This window comes from Mustela erminea, chromosome 9, assembly GCF_009829155.1.
Source record: "Mustela erminea isolate mMusErm1 chromosome 9, mMusErm1.Pri, whole genome shotgun sequence".
In the NCBI taxonomy this organism is placed as follows: Eukaryota; Metazoa; Chordata; class Mammalia; order Carnivora; family Mustelidae; genus Mustela; species Mustela erminea.
In genome coordinates, this window is record NC_045622.1 from 15,023,851 (window position 1) to 15,046,562 (window position 22,712).

Consider the following 22,712-nt stretch of genomic DNA (forward strand, 5'->3'; position numbering starts at 1 on the left):
GTCTGCTGGCATATGGTCAATGCTGAATAAGTGCTAACTGTTGCCTCACAAGAGACAGATTGGGAGGGGGAAGTCTCATAAAGGTTTCATCATACTGAAAAGTCTTTCATTCCTAAATATGGCCAAGCTTCAGGGAGTTCTGGCTGCTAGCAAATTCTACACTCCTGGTTCCCGTTCTTTGGGACCTTACCCAGGATTTGAATCAGGTAAGCTGCTGCAAGATGTCAGACAGAGCCCTGGACGGGGGAAAGAAAGCCTGAATGTACCACAGACAACACCAAGTGACCTTGGACAGACCAAGGTCTTTCTGGACCTTCTGGACCTCCACTTCCTCATCCCTAAAATGAAGAGTGACCTAGATAATCATTCAGGTCACCTCCAGCCTCACCATTCTAACTGACTTATATCACAGGGGGTTTAGGGCACATGCCTTTGGGTAGGCAGCATGGAAGTGTCAATTTTTCCCATGTCCCATCCATACTAATCACCGAATATAGGATTTTATTTATTTATTTATTTATTTATTTATTTATTTGAGAGAGAGAGCACACACCAGCAGAGTGAGGGGCAGAGGAGAAGCAGACTCCCAGTTGAGCAGGGAGCCTGAGAGGGGGCTCAGTCCTAGAACTTGCTCTGAGTCCAGTGCAGACACTTAACCACCTTGCCCCCCGAATGTAGTATTTTTTTTAAAGATTTTATTTATTTATTGCCAGAGAGAAAGATCACAAGTAGGCAGAGAGGCAGGCAGAGAGAGGGGAAAGCAGGCTCCCCGCTGAGCAGAGAGCCCGATGCAGGGCTCGATCCCAGGACCCTGAGATCATGACCCGAGCTGAAGGCCGAGGATTAACCCACTGAGCCACCCAGGTGCCCCCTGAATATAGGATATTTAGTAAGAGTGGCAGAGTATGGATGTTTGGGTAATTTAGATATAGTAAAATGCTCAACTCTAGGTCAAGAAAACTCAGAGATTTATCAATCTGTTTCCCTTGATCTAAGAAGTAGCTTATTTACTGAGAATAAAGAACAAATCTCAGGATATGCCTGAGTTTCCAAACCAAAATTGTAGCTTGTTTTCAAGAGAAGCAGATTGAGATGGAAGTAAATAATGCTAGACAGCAAGATGTGGTCTAAAATTCTGGAGTCATGTGTGGATCCCAGAGCTATCTTGAAATTTTTGCTCTGTAAAAATTGTTTTGAATATACATAGCTCTGTGAATGAATTTTTCTTCATGAAATTGCTAAATTAAAGCTAAAAACCATCTTCAGTGGTGTAAATCTGAATTAAAAGAAGGTTGGCATTTTGTGTATTACTATAACTGTGCTTTTGAAGGAATGAAGTTGATAAACTATATTTTTATTACTTCAGAATTACATTTTTTACCGATTTTAAAATAGGGACAACGCCATAGTCCACTGTTAGTAACAAACTTCATGCACAAATTTCTGATTTTACTCTGACTTTGTCATTTTTAACAGTGTCTTTCATTTATATTGAACATTTAATGTGTTTTCTGATTATATGAATCATACAGGCTTATTTTTAGGTTAGAAAAATACAGAAAAATGTAACAAAATAAATCTCAACCCCAATGAACTTTACTAAGGTACATTATTTAACAAATATGTCTCAAACCCTTAATGTTTGAGCTGCTAGGCTAAGTGATGGAGTCACGTGGGTGAAGAGCACATACAACCCCTGCCCTCCCCTCCTGGAAGACTTGGGAAAAAAAGCATCTTCACTGAGACCAGAAGAATGAGTAGGAGTCAATCAGATACGTGTCAGAGGGGGAGAAGGGGGAAGATGGCATCAGGCAGAGGAAACAGCAAGTACAAGGCAGGAAAGGTAAAAGGCGGCTAGGTGTGGTCGAGAAACCGCAAGAAACTGGGCTGGAGAGTGGAAAGAGAGGACCAGGACAAAAGACACGGTTGCAGTATGCAGGACTCAGATATCGAAGGGTCTAGAAAGCCTCAGTTTGGTTTGGGGTTTTTGCCTCTGGGCCACAGAAGGCCTTGAAGTGTTGAAAGCAGGGTCGTGGTTTAACAGAATTTCTTCGTGGGGAAGGTCTTGTAAGGAAGGGAGAGTGCACGCGATGGAACCAGGTAGTGTAGACATGGGCCTGGGCGTCGTTAATAGACGAGCGAGGGGACGGCGAAGGGTTGGGGGGCGTGAATTTGAGAGCTCCCGTGTTTAAGAAGTTAAAATTCACAGGACTTGGGCGGAGGATGGTAGGTAACGGATGAGGGAGGAATCAGGGAGGACTGCTGCTGGGTTTCTGGTTTGAAGGAGTGGATAGATAACGCGGCTGTTCACTGAGTCTCCGAAGAGGAGAGGTGTTGGAGGGAAAAGATGGCACTGGAATACCAATATTTAAGAAATCAGAGTAAGAGGGTGAGGGTAGAGGTAGAACTTCAGTCTGGGTCGAGAGGGGCTGACAGCTCGGTGCACGCAGCCCTGCGCGCAGCTGCCACCGCCTCCCGCTCCTCTTCCCGGCGCTCGCCCGCAGCTAACGAGGTAAGCCAAGCGAGGAAAGAGAGCCCGCGCTCGGCGATCAGCTCGAGCCCCGCGCAGGCCCAGTGGATGCCAGCGCGGAGTCTGCGCAGTTGGGCGAATTCGGGACCTTGGGATCCCAGTCCGCGCCGCCTCTGGAACCCAGCAGCGCCAGCAAAGCTACTACTTTCCCCGCAGCCCGCGGGCCCTCACTCCCACCCCTTCCGTATTTTGGACGCGCACGGTTTCCGTCAGTCGCAGCGGCCATTGGCTGTTAGAGAGATTTAAGAGCGGCGATTGGCTCTCGCTGGCCGTCGCTCAAGCGCCCTTCCGGAGATGGTTCGAGGTGGGAAGAGCTGGAGAGAGCCGGCAGCGGAGGGACGGTAAGCTGGGCTGCGGGTTTCCCGGAGCAGCGTCGGGGTGCTCTCTGAGCAGGCTCCCGGGGCCAGGCTCTTCTTTAGTCACCTCCGCGAGGCTTCTTCTGGCAGCTCGGCCACGTCGGTCTGCCCGGCGCCTGCAGTGCCCCGGAGCCCTAACCCCGACTCGTATCTCCCAGCTCCCTCGTCTGGGGCTTCACTGCTTCTGAGACATGGTTACCGCCATGCCTTAGTGGGAGAAGGACTCCGGGAAGCCTGCGAGGCTGCGAGGGAGAGGTTTTACCAGCCGGGACGGTCTCCTTTTCTCCGAATTCGACCGGTGTTTCAGGGGCCCGGGCCCTGCTGCTTAGGGCAAGTCTTCCCTGTTTCGCTTCTGCACTGGGATTTCTTTCTGTCCTGGCTTCCCCCATCGCCGCTTTGTTTTGGCGCTTGTCTTCATACGTCAGAGTCATCTCTTCGGCCAGATTGTGAGTCCTTAGGATGTTCAGGACGTAGGTCTCTCCTTTTCTTGAATATCGTTCAGGGTTATCTGTCGGTGCCTTGCGTTAAAATATATACCCGTAAGTATTTCCTGATTTCTTCTTACTGTGATTCCAGATGAAGAGTGTTAGGGTTTTCTCCGGTGGTCCTTTTTTGACCTTTTTGTAGAATTGTGCTTAGATCATCTCCCCCTCAGAAGCAAGGATACAAACAGCTAACACTTGTTGAGTTCTGGCGGGATGTTTAATATGCATTATTTAGTTTAGTCCATAAGTCAGTTCAGTGGGACAGGCTTAATGATTCCCCTGCTTTATGGGAAACTGAGGTTTAAGTAACTTGCAGAAGGTGACACAGCTAGTAAATGTTGTTGGTTTCTAACCAGGTTTGTTCAGTCTATCACTAGATGTGATATTAGTATTAGTTGTGATATTAGTTCAGTCTATCACTACTTGTGATTTTACATTAAAAACAAAAACAGGTTCGGGCGCCTGGGTGGCTCAGTGGGTTAAGCCGCTGCCTTCGGCTCAGGTCATGATCTCAGGGTCCTGGGATCGAGTCCCGCATCGGGCTCTCTGCTCAGCAGGGAGCCTGTTTCCTCCTCTCTCTCTGCCTGCCTCTCTGCCTACTTGTGATCTCTCTCTGTCAAATAAATAAATAAAATCTTAAAAACAAAAACAAAAACAGGTTCAAGGAAGTTAGGTTATTTATCAAAAAAGTAAAGTAATAAGTTATAGGTTCACTTAAACATTAAAAGAGCTTGTATGAGGGCGCCTGGGTGGTGCAGTGGGTTAAAACCTCTGCCTTCTGCTCTGGTCATGATCCCAAGGTCTTGGGATCTAGCCCCACATCAGGCTCTCTGCTCTAAAGGGAGCCTGCTTTCTCCTCTCTCTCTCTCTCTCTGCCTGCCTCTCTGCGGTCTCTGTCAAATAAATAAAATCTTAAAAAAAAAAAAAAAAGAGCTTGTATGAGGGTGTGCTGCTGGTCCTGAAATTAGAACTGAATGGGGCACAGGCCAGGCTTTCAAGGAACTCACAGTTTATTGGGAGAAGCTGGCAGAATAACTATTTAATAAAACATGTTTCGGGTATTGTGTATACGGATACAATTGTGGTCTATGGGGAGGAAGGAATCAGACAAGGAGAGTTAAGATGGCGGGTGTTGGAGGAAAACGGAGCCAAACTCCCTGGCTTTGAATTCTGTCTCCATCACTAGCTTTGTGGCCTTGGGTAAATTACTTAACCTATCAGGGCCCATTACCTCATTTGTGGAGTGGAAGAACAATACCTCGGTAGGTGGGTTGTTGTATTAATGAGTTTTTGTTTTTAATTTTAATTTTTTTAAAAGATTTTATTTATTTATTTGACAGACAAGTAGGCAGAGAGGCAGGCAGAGACAGAGAGAGGAGGAAGCAGGCTCTGCGCAGGACCCTGGGATCATGACCTGAGCTGAAGGGAGAGGCTTTAACCCACTGAGCCACCCAGGCGCCCCTATTAATGAGTTTTTATACATGCAGGACACTTAGAACAGCGCTTTGCCTACTGTAGATACTTAATGTTACATTTTTTGAGACAGAGTAAAATAATTGAGACAGGAAACTTGAACCTAGGCTTTCTGACAGTTGGTCCAGTGCCCTCTCCAGTATACAGGGTGCCTCACTGGATTCCTTGCCTACAGAAGGAGGAATGGTGTCCAGATAGTTACTGTCCCACAGCTCCCCAGGATAGAGACCAGCAGGGCACAAGGAGAGAAAGTAAAGAACACTGGGGGTCAGCGAAAGGGATTCAGGGAACTTTGCCTAATTTTCAAGTCATTCTAGATATCTAGATGCCTAGATAGCCCATGGGCCTTACCCAGTCCGACAACAGGTATATGTTTACAGCGTCTGTGCTCAGCACCGTACTGGACACAGTATAGGGACACAGATGGGCGTGGTGTGGTTCCTGCTCCAAAGCAGCTAATATTGTCCCAATTGTGTGAATGAGAATAGAACACATCAAATGACCATGGGCAGCATACAAATCGGGTTGAGATTTTTCTGGCGTTAGCTATGGCAGCCATGGAACCAAAAGGCAGGAGTAATCCGAGGGCAAGTAATTTAGGAAGGCTTCCTGGAATATAGTCAGATCCTGACATTGTCTGAAGAGTACAGAACTCTGGGCTAATGCTGGGAAAGGGAAGGGAAGGGGTGAGGTCCCTGCCCTGAGAAGCCCCTAGTCTGGGGGAGACAGATGTTCCATTCCGTTGTAACAGCACTGTAATGAAGTGCTGCAGGGACAGCAGCTGGATTTTCCAGCTGTACCAGGATAAATTGGAAAGGACTCACCAAGGAAGGGACAGTGGGCTTGAGGGTAGGTGGAAGTTTCTCAGGCACAGAGTTTCACTGTGCCTGAGAAACAGTATGTAATGTGTTTAGGGACAAATATGGTTGGATCAAAGAGGGAGAGGAATGAACGGACAGGAGAGGAAGCCAGAGCGGCAGCATGGTTTCGGCGAGGAAGAATATGATCTTTGGGTTAGAGTCAGAATGCTCTTACATCAAATGAAATGAAGTTTAAGGGGCATCTGGATAGCTCAGTGGATTGAGCCTCTGCCTTCGGCTCAAGTCATAATCTCCAGAGTCCTGGGATGGAGCCCTGCATCCCCCTCTCTCTCTCTGCCTGCCTCTCTGCCTGCTTGTGATCTCTCTCTCTCTCTCTCTCTGTCAAATAACTAAATAAAATTTTCATTAAAAAAAAAAAATGAAGGGGCTGACTCATGGTAGGCCCTCACTCATGCTCAGTCATGGTAGTGTCCTTTCTCAGTTTCTGGAGAAGTAAGTTGAGGCCAGTTGGAGAAGAGCCTTGCGTGCAGTTCTAAGTGGACTTGATCCTGCAGGCAGGAGATAGAGGAGGTTTGGGATGTTATGTCTGACTTAGGAAGTCTTTCCCTACTTTTCCTCCTGTTATTAAGAAAATCATAAGGAAGAGAACATACGTTTATAGTACTGGACTGTATTTATCGAAACTGTTAGTTTTATGTGGCCTCTTTATAAGGTGAGTCGTCTGTCATCAGTATTGTCTTATATGAAACAAAACACTGGAGATGTTGCACATATTACTAACAGTAGAAAAGATAACGTATTGTATGTACGTGTGTGTGTAAGCTTTGATAAATTTTAACTTTTTAAAAGTTTTAAAGTAATCTGTGCCCAGTGTGGGGCTTGAACTCATGACTCCAAGATCAAGAGTTACATGCTCCACTGACTGAGCCAGCCAGGTGAACAATAAATTTTAACTTTTTATAATAGATTTGGGTATATTTTATGGTATTAAATAATAAATAGTAAATAATTAAACAGACTTGTATTCTAGAATAGATTAGTATTTATGTATTTGTGATACGTCTTATTCGTATTCTTTTTTTTTTTTTTTTTTTAAGATTTTGTTTATTTACTTGGCAGAGACACAGCGAGAGAGGGAATACAAGCAGGGGGAGTGGGAGAGGGAGAAGCAGGGTTCCTGCCGAGCAGGGACCCTGATGTGGGGCTTGATCCTGGGACTCTGGGGTCATGACCTGAGCCAAAGACAGACACTTAATGACTGAGTCACCCAGGCACCCCCCCCAATTAGTTTTCTTTTCTTTTCTTTTTTCCCTAATTAGTTTTCTAAAATAGACTAGTATTTATGTATTTATGACATACCTAACTTTTTCTTAATTCTTTACTTATGTCTAGAGTACACAGTTCATCTGGGAATTTTTTGAAATTGTTGCATACCTCCAGAAAAGTTTACCAGTGTTTTCAAAAAGTGTTGGAGAGGGCGCCTGGGTGGCTCAGTGGGTTAAGCCGCTGCCTTCGGCTCGGGTCATGATCTCAGGGTCCTGGGATCGAGTCCCGCATCGGGCTCTCTGCTCAGCGGGGAGCCTGCTTCCTCCTCTCTCTCTGCCTGCCTCTCTGCCTACTTGTGATCTCTCTCTGTCAAATAAATAAATAAAATCTTAAAAAAAAAAAAAAAGTGTTGGAGAACTCTGTGTGTAAGTGGATCTGTCCAGTTCACGTGTCTGTTGTTCAGAGTCACCGGGACGTTTTAGTTCTGAGGATGTTAGGGGGGTGGTCAGTATCTGCTGGGTAGGTTAGGCAAAGGCATATTGAATGGTGGTTTAAAATTCTGGCAGGGACTTAGGATGGATGCAGTAAGAGATAAAGAGCTTTGGGGCTCATCTGCAAGCTGTGTGGGTTAGAAAGGATATGGACTTTGGACTCAGCCTGACCTGACTCTACCGCCCCACTAGTGTGTGACCTTGAGCAAACCAGTTAACCTCTCTGGACCTGAAGTTCTTACCTGTAAGTGAAGTTAAAAATAGTACTTCCCTCATTGGGTGGTGTTGGTAATTCAGTGACATCATGTAATGTGCTTAGTATGGTACTTGACCTATATAGTAAGTGTGAAAATAAAAACAAAGAGTTTTGTTATCCCCATTTCAAAGCTGAGGGTGTTCAGGATTCGAAGGGTGAAGTTATTGGCCACCGTCACACAGCTAATAGGTGATGGACACAGGAGTGTGGGTTTGAAGTCTGTTCCTTGTCCAAAGCCATCGCTTTGAACTTGTGCACAGTGTTCTGCATTCTGTTGGAATAATTAATTCCTTCTTGGCCCATCGCTCTGAAGCTTCATGAGAAATCGGCTGTTGAAGTTCTTAGCTCAGTGCCTGGCACCCGCTCCGTGATGTTAGCGTGTGTTTTCCCTTCACAGGCACGCCAGGCAGCTTCCAGGGGCTCGAGGAACCGAGCCGCAGTAGCTGTTCCTCGAGGGTCATGGGAGAAACACCTGCCGGTTCTTGGCAGGCTGTGCACCCGTTCACCCCCAGCAGCACTTGGTGGAATCCTTGTAGCTGTGGATCTCTTCCTCTTCTAGGGTGAAGGCCATGCCGCCCCCGGCGAAAGTTCCCCGAAAGGAGAACCTGGGGCTCCAGTGCGAGTGGGGGTCCTGCTCCTTTGTGTGCTCAGCCATGGAGGAGTTCTGCGAGCATGTCACTCAGCACCTGCAGCAGCACCTGCACGGCTCCGGGGAGGAGGAAGAGGAGGAGGAGGACCCACTTGGTAAGGGAGCAGGACAGGAAGGGGAAAGAGCTCAAGGAAGGTGGGAAATCTGACTTTTCCTAATGGTGCTGTTTTTGCTTATAAAAAACATGGTAGACACTGTATAGAAAACGGAACGAATCTGCCAGCCTGCCATTAAAAGGCAGTATATATGTACATTTTTTTTGTATGTGCATAAATATGTACATTTTAAAAAAGATTTTATTTATTTATCTGACAGAGATCATAAGTAGGCAGAGCAGCAGGCAGAGGAGAGAGGGGGAAGCAGGCTCCCTGCTGAGCAGAGAGCCCGATGTGGGGCTCAATCCCAGGATCCTGAGATCATGACCTGAGTCAAAGGCAGAGGCTTTAACCCCCTGAGCCACCCAGGTGCCCCATATATGTACACTAGATAAAGAGGATTTTATTTTTTAAAAAGGATCATACTGTACATACTGTCAACAGCCTGCTTGTCTGATTCTCTGGTAGTGCTTCTCGGTTTTTTCTTTACTGCAGCAGCCAGTTAGGAATACATTTTATATCCCAACCCCATACACAAAACTTAAAAAATACTTGAAATAATCCTTGCCTCTATTAAATGCTCTCTGAAGTGTTCTGTCTTGTTCTTTTTCATTTAAAAAGAAATGCAGAGGGGCGCTTGGCTGGCTCAGTCGGTGGAGCACTCCACTCTTGATCTCAGAGTCATGAGTTCAAGCCCCATGTGGAGCCTGGAGCCTCCTTAAAAAAATTGGTTTGCAGGGGCACCTGGGTGGCTCAGTTGATTGAGCGGCTGCCTTAGGCTCAGATCATGATCCTGGAGTCCTGGGATCGAGTCCCACATCAGGCTCCCTGTGCGGCGGGAAGTCTGCTTCTCCCTCTGATCTCTCCCTTCTCGTGCTCTCATTCTCTCTTTTTCTCTCTCAAATAAGTTAAAAAAAAAAATTGGTTTGCAGTCCTCTAAATTGATTTCTGCTGTCACTAATAGGTCACAACACAGTTTAAAGAACTCTGTTCTGCAGAAAGTACAGAGGCAGCTCTCTTTCCCCTGCCTCAAATTCTGTTTTAAGTCTAGTGACTATGAACTACAAGCAATAGTTTTAGATGTCAAATAATATATGTATGAAAGAGAAATTCTTTTTTGAAGATTTTATTTGTTTTTTTAACAGAGAGAGATCACAGGCAGGCAGAGAGGCAGGCAGAGGGGGAGGAAGAAGCAGGCTCCCCACCAAGCAGAGAGCCCGATGCGGGGCTCGATCTCAGGACCCTGAGACCATGACCTGAGCTGACAGCAGAGGCTGAACCCATTGAGCCACCCAGGCACCCCTGTATGAAAGAGAAATTAGGGTGTGTGTGTGTTTTAAAGTAGGCTCTATGCCCAGCATGGGGCTTGAACTCACAACTGTGAGATCAAGACTTGACCCAACATCAGGAGTTGGATGCTCAAGCAGCTGAGCCACTCAGGTGCCCCTTATACAGATGTTTTTAAAATATTTTATTTATTTATTTGTGAGAGAGAGAGAGAGAGCATGCACACACTAGCAAGGGAGAGGGGCAGAGGGAGAAGCAGACTCCCGCCGAGTAAGGGCCTCACCCCGAGCTGCCATGCAGGACTTAATCTAGGACCCTGGGATCATGACCTGAGCCAAAGGCAGATGCTCAAGCAACTGAGCCACCTAGGCACCCACCCCTTATATTTTTTTAAGTACCTACTTTCTAAAACAAGTAAACCCTTGTAAAGATTTGAAAATGTGCTTGGAGGGGTGCCTGGGTGGCTCAGTGGGTTAAAGCCTCTGCCTTCGGCTCAGGGTCCTGGGATCGAGCCCCATGTTGGGCTCTCTTCTCAGCGGGGAGTCTGCCTTCCCCCTGTCTCCCCCCGCCCCCCGCCGCCCCACCGCTTGCCTCTCTGCCTATTTGTGATCTCTGTCAAATAAATAAATAAAATCTTTAGAAAAAATCAGAAAATGTGCTTGGAGAGAGCTGCTTAAGAACCACGCAGTGGACTGCAACAGTCGATGGCTTTTCCAGAGAGGACAGGCCTCGGGGAGAATATAGGGAAAGGAAGGACTGGTCTGAAGGAAGGAGTGGGAGGTGTCCCGAGCTGGGAGGCCGAGGCAGAAATCCGGAGCCACTAGTGCCTGCCAGCCACCCCTACCATCTGGGAGTTTTGGGCACCGGGCCTTGAACACACCCTTCCCTCTGCTTCAACAGCCACACTTCTCCCTTTAGTTTACAGATACTCACCCTTCACATCTCAACACAGGGACACTTCCAAGTCATCCCTGTCCATATCAGATGACCTCTGCTTGATGATGTTATAGTACCCCAGACCACCACCCCCTCATAGAGCTTGGGACTGGCTGGGGTTTTATATGCATACGTGTGTTACTTGATTAATGTTTTTTCTCCATGACTGAAAGCTATTGTGAGGGCGAGGACTGGGACCCTCTTTACTCTTTGTATCCCCAGTGCCTGGGGCACGATTGGTGGTAGTTAAATGCTGGTATTTGCGAAATGAACTGCTGGTAATTGGGTCAGAATCCAGCCTCCTCTCTCGCTGCTAAGTGCTATAGGTAGGAGAACTGAGCTTTGCAAAATATCAGACTCTTCCTTCTGAACATCTTTCTGCAGAGGAGGAATTTTCCTGCTTGTGGCAGGAGTGTGGCTTTTGTTCTATGGACAGTTCGGCTGACCTCATCCGCCACGTTTACTTCCACTGCTACCACACCAAGCTGAAGCAGTGGGGGCTGCAGGCCCTGCAGAGCCAGGCCAACCTCAGCCCCTGCATCCTGGACTTCCAGAGCCGCAACATCATCCCCGACATCCCTGACCACTTCCTGTGTCTGTGGGAGCACTGTGAGGTCAGCGGGCAGTGCTGGGAATGGGGTGGAAGGAAGTTGGGGGTCTTAGCCCACGATGCCTTGACCCTGTCAGGGATGCCCTATATATGCCAGGTTCCCGCTAGCATCTCATTTCCGGGTAGCTCCCTTGCTCAAATAGGGAGGGGCATGCCCCTGCCGACCTAATTTGGGAGACAGCCAAGGAGCCCCCCTTGGACACGTAGGGGTCAAAGTCCCTCTACCCATCCTCACCCCAAGTTGCTCCTGGCACAGAGTTCCTTCGACAATCCTGAGTGGTTCTATCGGCACGTGGAAGCGCACAGCCTGTGCTGTGAGTACCAGGCGATCGGCAAGGACAACCATGTGGTGCTGTGTGGCTGGAAAGGTAGGGCCTTTAAAGAACGCCTGGGGTTGCTGAGGGCCTCGGGTAGCTAGGCATGGGCCCAGTCCCATGGGGTAAGGGTCGCTGCTGTCTGGAGACTCAGCACCAGAGCCTGCTCTGGGGGTCCATGGCTGAAGCCTGACTGGGCTTTCTTTCCCAGGCTGTAGCTGCACCTTCAAGGACTGCCGGAAGCTTCGAGAGCACCTCCGTAGCCATACCCAGGAAAAGGTGGTGGCCTGCCCCACCTGTGGGGGCATGTTTGCCAACAACACTAAGTTCTTAGATCACATCCGTCGCCAGACCTCTTTGGATCGTAAGCAGTCCAAGAAGAAGGGGAGTGGGTGCAGGCTGTCCTGCTTGGGGTGGGGATTAAGGGTATATTCCTGGGAGAGGGGGCCACTGAAGGCATCTGCAGCTTGGCTACATCTGTCTTAGGGCTCAGTCACCTGCCACAGCCTTGGCTGCCTGAGAATCATTAGATGTTTTATTCAGTGCTTACCGTGTGTTCTCTTTTCCCAGTGAATTCTCAGCCCCATGAGGTGCGCTTCTTACCCCCTCTTTTTTTTGAAGATTTTATGTATGTATGTATGTGTGTATTTGTGAGAGAGAGGGCCTGAGAGCACAAGCAGGGGGAGCAATAGGCCAAGGGAGAAGCAGGCTCCCTGCTCAACAGGGAGCCTGGTATGGGACTCCATCCTGGGACTCCATCCCAGGACTCGGATCATGACTTGAGGCAAAGGCAAACACTTAACCAGCTGAGCCAGTCAGGCACCCCTCCCCCTCTTTTTGCAGATGAAGAAACTGAATCTCAGGTTAAATCACTTACGTGAGGTTGCACAGCTAGTTAGGGGGCAAGCGGGGATTCTAATTCAAGTTCTCGACTCCAAGGCCCCATGCTCCTTCAGTGGTACTGTGTCTATCCCTAGTTCTTAAGCTTCCCCTTTTCTTGGGTGGTTCCCCTCTCCCAGGCTTCCTGTCTTCCATGCACCTCCCCACCATCCCCCACAGCCCACCCTGTCTTCTGCCTGTTCCGCCCCAGAGCAGCGCTTCCAGTGCTCTCACTGCTCCAAGAGATTTGCCACAGAGCGGCTCTTGAGGGACCATATGCGTAACCACGGTGAGTAGCCAGAGCCCCCAAGCGCCTGGCCCTCCCTCCAGGTTCCCACTAGGCTTCAGGTCATGGCCCCCCTCTCTGCTCCTCTCAGTGAATCACTATAAGTGCCCTCTGTGTGATATGACCTGTCCGCTGCCATCCTCCCTCCGAAACCACATGCGCTTTCGCCACAGCGAGGACCGGCCCTTCAAGTGTGACTGTTGTGACTACAGGTAAGGGGAACCAGGTAAGGGGCTAGAAGTCCGAGAACTCACAGTCCAACGTCCCCTGTGCCCTCCAGCCCCGCCTGACCTCTCCCCACAGCTGCAAGAATCTGATTGACCTGCGGAAGCACCTGGATACCCACAGCAAAGAGCCAGCCTACAGGTGTGATTTTGAGAACTGCAGCTTCAGTGCGCGATCCCTCTGCTCTATCAAGTCCCATTACCGAAAAGTACATGAAGTGAGTGGGGCTCTAGGTGGGAGAGGGCAGGCAGAGGTGTGGGGAACCCGGGGTGGAGAGTTGGCCTCACTGTCCTCCCCTCCCTCTCAGGGAGACTCAGAGCCAAGGTACAAGTGTCATGTGTGTGACAAATGCTTCACGAGGGGCAACAACCTCACTGTGCATCTTCGTGAGAAGCACCAGTTCAAGTGGCCCTCAGGGCACCCCCGTTTTCGGTATGTCAATCCTGCCCTCTAGATTCACAGGCCTCCCCCCCCCCAACCCCCTGCACCTCCCCATACCTTTTCCACAAGTTAAAAACCTCAAATTTGGAACGCCTGGGTGGCTCAGCCGTTTAAGCATCTGCCTTTAGCCCAGGTCATGATCCCAGCCAGGGTCCTGGGGTCAGCCTGCATTGGGCTGTCTGCCCAGTGTGGGGGGCTGCTTCTCCCTCTGCCCCTCACCGTTTGGCCCCTTTCTGCTTGTGCGCGCTTTTTCAAATAAATAAATAAAATCTTTAAAATTATATTTGAATTTGATGATGATCCACCATCTCCATTCAGGTTCAAGGAACCCTGAGAATAAAGTGGTGGAGCAAAGATGATTATTTTGGTTTTTAAATGTGGTTCCAGAGCCCTGCAGCCAGAATCAAAACTGGAGCCTAAGGGTCCTGCCCCTTAGCTCCATGACCGTCTCCTAATTCCTGCGACACCCCCCACCCTCCAACACAGATCATGTCTTTATCCCACCTTCTCTTCCTCTCTCCCTGCCTCTCAAGTTTCTGCATATGATTTTCCATTGTAAGTAATGCTCTTTCCCTCTCGTCTTGTTTTCTACATATTCCCCTAAAGATCTTTTTGGTCTCCAACTCTGGTCGCTTAAAATCCCAGGACCTGTCCCACCCTCTCATGTCTGTCCCTTACCTTGCCGCTCACCGGGACGTTCCACGTCCCCCTGCACGCGCGGTTGCTGCCCTGTGTGCTCCTGCTTCACCAGGTACAAGGAGCATGAAGACGGCTACATGCGGCTGCAGCTGGTTCGCTACGAGAGTGTGGAGCTGACACAGCAGCTGCTTCGGCAGCCGCAAGAGGGATCGGGCCTGGGAGCGTCGCTGAATGAGACCAGCCTGCAGGGCATCATTCTCAAAGCAGTGCCGGGGGAGCCAGGACCCCAGGAGGAGGCTGAAGAGGAGGGGGAGGGCGGGAGCAGCCAGGGGACAGGCCTCCCAGCCTCTCAGGACACTCCCAGCCCCGTCATCCATGTGGTGAATCAGACCAACGCCCAAGGCGAGCAAGAGATTGTCTACTATGTGCTGTCGGAAGCCCCGGGAGAGCCCCCCCCAGCCCCTGAGCCCCCCTCAGGGGACGTCATGGAAAAGCTTCAGGGAATAGCTGAGGAGCCAGAAGGGATGGTGTGAAGGCTGCGGAGCCTGACTGTTTCCACCCCAGGCCCCGGGGTTTGTGCCGGGCTGCTGGCTGTGCCCCGAGCGGGCAGCCCCTGCCGATGGAGGCCTTTAAGAGTGGTGCCAAGAGCAGTGCGGTGCGCTCTGGACCCGGCCTGCGTCATGCAGCAGACTCTGAAGCCTTCCCTTTTCTGCCGGACCACATGTGTTGGGGGATCCTGAGGAGTCTGGATTCCTTGAGGGGGATGCCCTGGTCCTGTGTGTTCTTGTAGAGGGGCTAGTATCAGGCTTTCCCGTAACCCCCTAGTCATGCTGAGATGGTGGCCAAAATTCTGTCACCTCGTACCCAGTCCTGTCTTTAAGGGTCCTTAGGTCCAGCGATGCCGTGTAACTGGTTCCTGCAAGGGCCTTTTCCTCACAACCAGCCAAGGCAGTGTGAGCCAGGCAGGCCTTTCCCTCCGAAGGGCTCCTACAACCACCAGGACCTCCCCGGTTATCCTCAAGGAATGGAGTGGAGGTCCTGAGTGTGTGTGTAACAGTTTCTTCGGTAATAAACATTTGGGCTGTTCTCATTTCTCCTTCCTTATGTCTTTTGGCTGTTAACTGGATAGTGAGGAGATGCGGCTGCCCGGAAGAGGAGCTGAATCGTTCAGCTTGTTCTTCTAGTGACTGAGGTTCATTTAACTTTCCTCTTGTTCCCCTCCCCCCACCCCTTGGTGAAACTTCTCCCTTTCTTCGAGCACCTACCGCCTCCCTGGAGGTCCCGTTTGTGGGCACAAGTAGTGCTCTAGAATGCGCATGCGCGCCTCATCAGGAAGGGAGCTGCAGACATGCCCTCTGAGTTCTGGTTAGATACCCAGTGTCTCTGGGGGAGGGGTTTCCACCTGTGGGACTGGGAAGGAAGCCTCTAGGTGGGGGGGGGGTGTGGATCTGGGGGCCCTAGGGAATGGCAGGTACTCTAGTTTTAGGAACCAAGTTAGAAAAGGGGGAAGGGGGCGCCTGGGTGGCTCAGTGGGTTAAGCCGCTGCCTTTGGCTCAGGTCATGACCTCAGGGTCCTGGGATCGAGTCCCGCATCGGGCTCTCTGCTCAGCAGGGAGCCTGCTTCCCTCTCTCTGCCTGCCTCTCTACTGTGATCTCTGTTAAATAAATAAAATCTTTGAAAAAAAATAATAAAAGGGGGAAAGGTTCTGTTTTTCACTAGATTCTCAAAGACGTTGAAACTGTCCAAAATAAGAGCCAATTTTTTGGCCTGTCTAGCCACTTATCAGCACCGTGTCCATGCTTCGGGTCGCTTCCACTCTGGAGAGGTCAAGGAAATACAGGGGTCCTAGCTGGACAGAAAGCTGCCCACCAAAGACCAAATGTAATTTTCTTCACAAAAATGGTGTGCCTATTGCAGGAAGAATTTAGGAAAGAAATCTCTCTCTGTTCATTCCATCCACCATTTACTGAGTTTCTCCAATATAGTCCAGGCACTGTGGCAGGGGCTGAAGATAGAAGGATGGACAAAACCCAGGATCTGCTCTGAAGACACCTGGTAGAGAGGCAGGGACAGTGAAGTGATGGCAGCCAGGTGGGGCTCACTGAGGAGGCTCCGAGCAGGAGGCAGCAGTATCCCTTGGGCGAGGGGTCAGGAAAGGTGTCTTAGAGAAAGTGATAGAGCTGCCATGTACAGAGGTGTGGACAGGTTACTCCAGGTCAAGGAAACTAGGTCTGTAAAGCTGAAGGACTGCTTTATGGTCTGCAGCCCAGAAGGCAGGAGGCCGTGGGCAGAGATCAGGAAGGCAGGCCAGGCCACCCAAAACTATGTTAGATTTTCAGGTGGTGATTCTGCAAGCGATGGGGCACATACATTTGGAAGCGTGAGAGGTTGCAAGCAGAGAAGAGCTGCTGCAATATTTCAGACAAGAGAGAATGAGGGCTTTAGGCTATGTGTCCATGCGGATGTTCCCGTGGCCTTTATGAGGAGCAACTTCAAGGAAAAGCAGCGTCGGGGAGAGTGAAGACATGGATGAAAGGTTGGCCCCCTCGGAGCTACAGGGTTTCCAGGCTCACTTCTCCAGGATCCTGTACTGGTTTTGCCGCCCACACGCTGTCCTCCACCAAACAAGTGTAATCTGCTTTCCCCCAGCATGCCTTCCGCTAGTTGAAGACAACAGGTTTCTTTGGGCTAAGAACCTCCAGTTTCTTCTATACCTCCTTGTATCATTTAATTTGGAGCCCCCTCCCCCTACCTCCTCCGGGCCTGTGTTTCGGTGGTTCTACCAGGCTCTCTGTTGTGAAGCCACTGCCCTTTAGAACCCCTGTCTTTACAAACTTTTATACTGCCCAGACCACGTTCCCTTCACTTCAGATGTATGCAGCTGTTACCTTGGACTTAACGTCAGGATCTTGTGTTTGTCCTTAGTAAATTTTGTGTTGTTAGACTTGATGGACACCTGTCTCCAAGAGGTGGGTTAAAAACCCAAGAGGTGAATAGAACAGGGCCAAAGACCCCAAAAGCATGTCATTAGAGATCTTTCTCCTAACCAAGCCCAGATAAAGACTTGAAAGACTCCAAACCTTGGGGCGCCTGGCTGACTCCATCCATAGAATGAGTGACTCTTTATCTCAGTTGTAAGTTCAAACCCCACATTGATTACCTAAAAATAATAAAGTTTTTAAAAATAAATGAAGGCTCCAAACCTTGGAAACATGGTGGTGTCCCATTTTCCATATACAATTCAAAATGAAGGAGCACCTGGGTGGCTCAGTGGGTTGTCTCTGCCTTCGGCTCAGGTCGTGGTCCCAGGGTCCTGGGATTGAGCCCCGAATTGGGCTCTCAGCTCAGCAGGGAGCCTGCTTCCTCCTCTCTCTCTGCCTGCCTCTCTGACTACTTGTGATCTCTGTCTGTCAAATAAATAAAATATTTAAAAAAAACAAATCTTAGTACAGTTGGACCCATACAGTTCAAACTAGTGTTGTTCAAGAGCAGCTGTATATAGTAATGATCAAATTCTGGTCTCAGTTTTTTCTTCCCTTTTTTTTAAATGCCCTTGTTTTGTGGGTGTTCTAAGGAATGGCTCAGGCTGCCTGCCCCTTCTCCGTAATCCAGCATTACCTATGCTTCCTTTCCTCTGTTGAGCAGTGCCTTGAGGGTCAAGCCGATGCTGGAGGTAAATGGCCTTCCCTACCAGTCTTAGCCGTGCCCACACCATGCTCTGAATCATGGCGATTCTGGCCTGCTACCGTGTGACTCCCATTCTCCAGGAGAAGGGGCTTCTGGGCTCAGCAGGCATGGGTTAGCAAGCACTGGACCCAGTGGCAGGGGTTACTGAGTCAAAGCAGCCAGAGGCCTGTGGAAGGATATCCGAGACGGGATGGGGGAGGGTGGAAATTTGGAGGGTGACAATACTAATTTGATCGCGTTAGGGTTTCATCCACGTCAACCCATGAGTCAGACATCATGGCGTCTGAAGATAAAAGAGAGAACCTGTTTTACTCTTCCTCTAGGAGTGGGGCCAGGGTTGGGGATGGGCAGTGGAGGTCAGGAGAGAAGCAAGTGGCCCAGGAGTATGGAAGCTAATGCTGCTTTTCTGCTACCTGGGGCACGTCCGCGATCTCAGAGAAGAGCGCAGAGGAGCTGAGTGAGTATAGAGAAGTGATTCCCCAAGGTGAGGAGAGGGAGGAGTGGTTATGAAGAATAAAGTCTTCTTCTGTGAGATTATGGCCTATCGAACATATAATGAATGGTAAATGAATGAATGAGTTTTGCTCAAGCCCAGGAATCCCACGGTGCTCTTTGGGAATAAGGAACATGCCAGTTTCATGTTCAACAGCAGGCATTGAGGCTGAGAGGGAAGGTTGGTGGGGATGACTGAAAACTTTTCATTCCATGCTAACCAGCTTGAATGTCTTGACCAGGCAAGTAATATAGAGGACAAGTAGATAGACGACACGGGGGGAAGGAATGGAGACACCCCTTCCTTTTGAGTAGAGGGAAGGAGGGATGGATGGGAGAGGTGAGGGCCTTAACGTCTGGTTGTCTCTATTTCCTTGAGAAACTAGGAATTAAGGTTTTGAGGAGAATTTTTTTTTTAAGATTTTGTTCATTTATTTGACAGATCACAAGTAGGCAGAGAGGCAGTCAGAGAGAGAGAGAGAAGCAGGCTCTCCGAGGAGCAGAGAGCCTGATGCGGGGCTCAATCCCAGGACCCTGAGATCATGACCTGAGCTGAAGGCAGAGGCTTTAACCCACTGAGCCACCCAGGCGCCTGGTTTTGAAGAGTTTTATAAGAATTGTCAAGTTTGGGGTGCCTAGGTGGCTCAATGGTTTAAAGCCTCTGCCTTCAACTCACATGATCCCAGTGTCCTGGGATCGAGCCCGCATCGGGCTCTTTGCTCAGCGGGCAGCCTGCTTCTCTCTCTCTCTCTCTCTCTATCTGCCTGTCTCTCTGCCTACTTATGATCTTTCTCTGTCAGATAAATAAATAAAATGTTAAAAAAAAAAAAAAGACACTGGCACCCCCCAGAGCAAATGCAGAAGACAGACCCCAGGTTGACCCTTGCGCTGGCCAAGGAGCAGGGTAATTAAAACAGCTAGAGAAGATGGGACAGGGAGGTCCTGGGAGACTAGAAGGTAGTGGTTAGAATCAAAGCACTGGAAGTTCCAGGGTATCTGGCTAGCTCAGTCTGTGGAGGGGGTGACTCTTGGTTTCAGGGTCATGAGTTCAAGCCCCATGTTGGACACAGAGCTTACTTAAAAATAAAACAAAGAAACCCCCCAAAACACCCCCGCCAAAGAACCCCACAAAGCATTAGAGGTTCCATTAAGGCTTTTGGAGATTAGAAGGCAGAAGGGAAAGCTTGTGATCAGAAAGGACATTTTTTTTAAGGGTGGGGAGGGGCCGAGGGAGAGGGAGAATCCCAAGCAGGCTCCTTGCTCAGCATGGAGCCCAACACCAGGCTCAATCCCACGACCCTGAGATCATGGCCTGAGTGGAAATCAAGAGTGTGTCGTATAACTGACTAAGCCACCCATAAGTCCCAGAAAGGGGACATTGTTAAATAGAGCTATTCAGAGTTCACAGTATGTCTAAAAGAAGTCAGCTGTTGTGTGAAGAGAAGTCACTGTAGTGGAAGAGAAACGCCTACCCAAAGAGGCGTTTCTGCCCCTGCCCTGAAGGAGTGGGCGCTGTCTCACAAGGGGAACCGGCCCCAGAGAAACACTGGCAGACACCTGCTCCGAGGCTGCTCCCATGAAAAGGACACAGCCAAGAGGTGTGGGGAGAGTTCAAGTTCTAGGGGAAGGAAGACGACAGGCTGAGACTGGGAGAGGGGAAATGGGAGGGATCTGAAGGAAAAAGAGAAAGAGACTCTTGGGTAGAGAACCCTGGCATTTTACAGCTTTGGAGAGCCCCTGATTTTCTTTGTAGCAAAAGGAAATAGCACTACCTAGCGAGAGAGATGGAGAGGTACATATTACACACTAAAAATGCACTTCGGCGTGGCTTGATTTTGTTATATATGTTGTGGTTTTATAATTTTAAAAGACTAAAGGTCTTTTAGAAAGCAACAGCAAGGGCTTCGCCTAGTAGCTACCCCTTCACTCCTGGGACTTGGGCGGAGGATGACTCTGGCAGCTTCCCTGCCTATGGACCCCTCATTCCCAGTCCTGGGCTGTGTTTCCCCCAGTGACCAGCAGAGGGTCTGTTGACAAATACACTTTAAAATCATTCTTTCCAAAGATGAAAGACTAACATGCTGAGCAAGGGAGGCACCGTGGATGGGGGGCCTGGGGTGATGGAAGCAGAACTGAGATGGTTCCAGAGTCCCCGGTTCTGTTCCTTCCCAGCTCCCACAGGACACTGCTACCCTCCCTTTCCCATAGGTCCTCAAAGCTCCTTACCAACTGCTTCTCCCATAAATCCCGGCCCACGCAGCCTGTCTGCTAGGTTAACTACTGAGACTTCAACTGAGACAGGAATTTTCTGCTTCTGCCTTGCTCCTTACAAGCCAATTATCGCCAACCCTTACCTGGGTCTAGGGAACCTGCTCAGGGTGGAGGCTCTGTTTTGGGAAGGGAGGGGGTCTAGGATGGGAATTGAGTTCCTAGAGAAAGGAAAAGATCAATCTAGGGAATGGAGGAGGGGTATCTGGGGAAGAGATGGATTGTCCATCCGAGGGTAGGAAAGTCCATGGTAGGAGATGGGGGGTTGGTTCTGGGAATGGTGAGATCTAAACTGCGGAAAGAAGGTTCTCTTGAGCAATGGTTCTCAAAGTGTGGTCCCCAGACTAGCAGCATCAGCATCACCTTGGAACTTATTAGAGATGCAGATTATCTGGCCCCACCCCACATATTGAATCAGAAACTCTGAGAGTAGAGCTAGCAATTTAATAAGACCTCCAGATGATTCTGACTTGTGCTGAAGTTTGAGGACCACCAACCACTCTTGAGTTATGGGATCTCTTCTAGGAACTAGAGATGTGTTCTAGAGAATCAAAGGTCTGATCTGGGGGGATATGTGGTGGGAGTATCTTCTAGAATGGGGAGGGTCTGCCCTTGGGGACCTCTAGAAGGTTGGAAAGGTTTTATATCCTAGAATGAGAAGAGGTCTGTTCATAAGAGTGGAGATGGATCTGCTTACAAAATGGGAAGGTGAAATATTAGAGAATGAGGAAGGGTGACATAGTAGGTAACATCACAGTTTTGAATCACTAAGTCTTGGATTTGGATCCCTGGAGCCATTATATTAGCTGTGTGAATTCATACTTGTAACATTTCTTTTCTTTTGTTTTTAAGATATTTATTTATTTACTTGACAGACAGAGATCACAAGTAGGCAGAGAGGCAGGCAGAGAGAGAGGAAGGGAAGCAGGCTCCCTGCTGAGCAGAGAGCCCGATGCAGAGCTTGATCCCAGAACCCTGAGATCATCACCTGAACCAAAGACAGAAGCTTTAACCCACTGAGCCACCCAGGCACCCCATAACTAACATTTCTGAGCATCAGTTTCCTTACCCGAAACGTGAGAGGCTAATACTGTTCTCACAGAGTTGTCATGAGGGCTGGTTAGACCATCCAGTCAGTGGTTAGTTATTGAGTTATTGAGTGTATTTTCTGGGTCCAAGTTCTAGGAACTCAGGGGAGAAAGATGCAAGCCTAGCTCTTTCCCCAGAAATCATCTCTCTTTGCCAGCTACCTAGCACATGGTAGGCATTCGATAAATGTAGTTTCCCCTCCTTTGCCAAGGAAATGGGAGATTCTTCCAAGGGAAATAAAATGAAGCATGTTAATCAAAATAAATAAAATGAAGTATGTTTCATTGATTCTTGAGAATAAGCACTAAGCTCTTGGACCCTTGAACCTCATAAGAACCTTTCAAGGCTGATCTGCAGGATTTTTTTCAAAAGATTTTATTTATTTATTTGACAGGCAGAGATCACAAGTAGGCAGAGAGGCAGGCAGAGGGTGGGGGGGAAGCAGGCTCCCTTCTGAGCAGAGAGCCCGATGCAGGACTCGATCCCAGGACCCTGAGACCATGACCTGAGCTGAAGACAGAGGCTTAACCCACTGAGCCACCCAGGCGCACCTGATCTGCAGGATTTTTATCATGTCTCTTTCATGGAGAGGTGGAAAACTTTGCTTAAGAGCATGGAATGAGTAAAAGCATCAAGGGTCAAAATGCAGATTTCCGACTCCAGATTTAGGACATGGAATATGTGCTCACAAAGTGGGGAAGGGACATCCTCAAGAACAGGAAGTCCTGTTCTAGGGGAGAGAGAGGACTTCCATGGTTATATGCCAACCGTTTCAACCTAGGGAATGGAAGGTTCAGGAAGGGTAGTGGAGCTTGACTTCCTTCCCAGTGGGATCAGCTCAGGACTTCTAAAAACACCAAGACCTGAGTCCCACCTTAGAGATCAGGATTAACAGGTTTGGAATATTATCTGGACATCTTTTGAAATTCCCCCAAGTGATGCTTATCACAGCCAAGACTGAGGACCATTGCTCTGGGGCATGGGATGTGAATCCTACGGTGTGCAAAGCCAATCAAAGACTTGGAAATGTTGGTCTCTGAAGCTGGGGAAGCCTGTCCAGAGGAAAAGGGGACACGGTGTTCCCAAGAAAGGGGAGGAAAATCTCCCGAGGACTGGCAAGTTGTATGCCGGGGAAA

General features: G+C 49.1%; 1 protein-coding gene across 4 annotated transcripts; it reads left to right on the forward strand.

Annotated features, from left to right (window-relative positions):
• Window positions 1–2,634: 2,634 nt before the first annotated feature.
• Window positions 2,635–14,572, forward strand: HINFP (histone H4 transcription factor). Of its 4 annotated transcripts, none has more exons than XM_032360245.1 (12): window positions 2,767–2,871; window positions 7,058–7,125; window positions 7,333–7,356; window positions 8,238–8,422; window positions 11,030–11,259; window positions 11,512–11,623; window positions 11,781–11,933; window positions 12,660–12,737; window positions 12,826–12,946; window positions 13,038–13,176; window positions 13,267–13,391; window positions 14,152–14,572. In XM_032360245.1, the coding sequence occupies exons 4-12, from the start codon at window positions 8,248–8,250 to the stop codon at window positions 14,570–14,572; spliced, it is 1,554 nt and encodes a 517-aa protein (XP_032216136.1). In that variant the 5' UTR covers window positions 2,767–2,871; window positions 7,058–7,125; window positions 7,333–7,356; window positions 8,238–8,247. The 4 variants fall into 4 exon arrangements, with proteins under 4 accessions (XP_032216135.1, XP_032216136.1, XP_032216137.1 ...); XM_032360246.1 differs by lacking the exon at window positions 2,767–2,871 and adding an exon at window positions 2,878–3,425; XM_032360247.1 differs by lacking the exon at window positions 2,767–2,871 and adding an exon at window positions 2,878–3,332.
• Window positions 14,573–22,712: the final 8,140 nt, after the last annotated feature.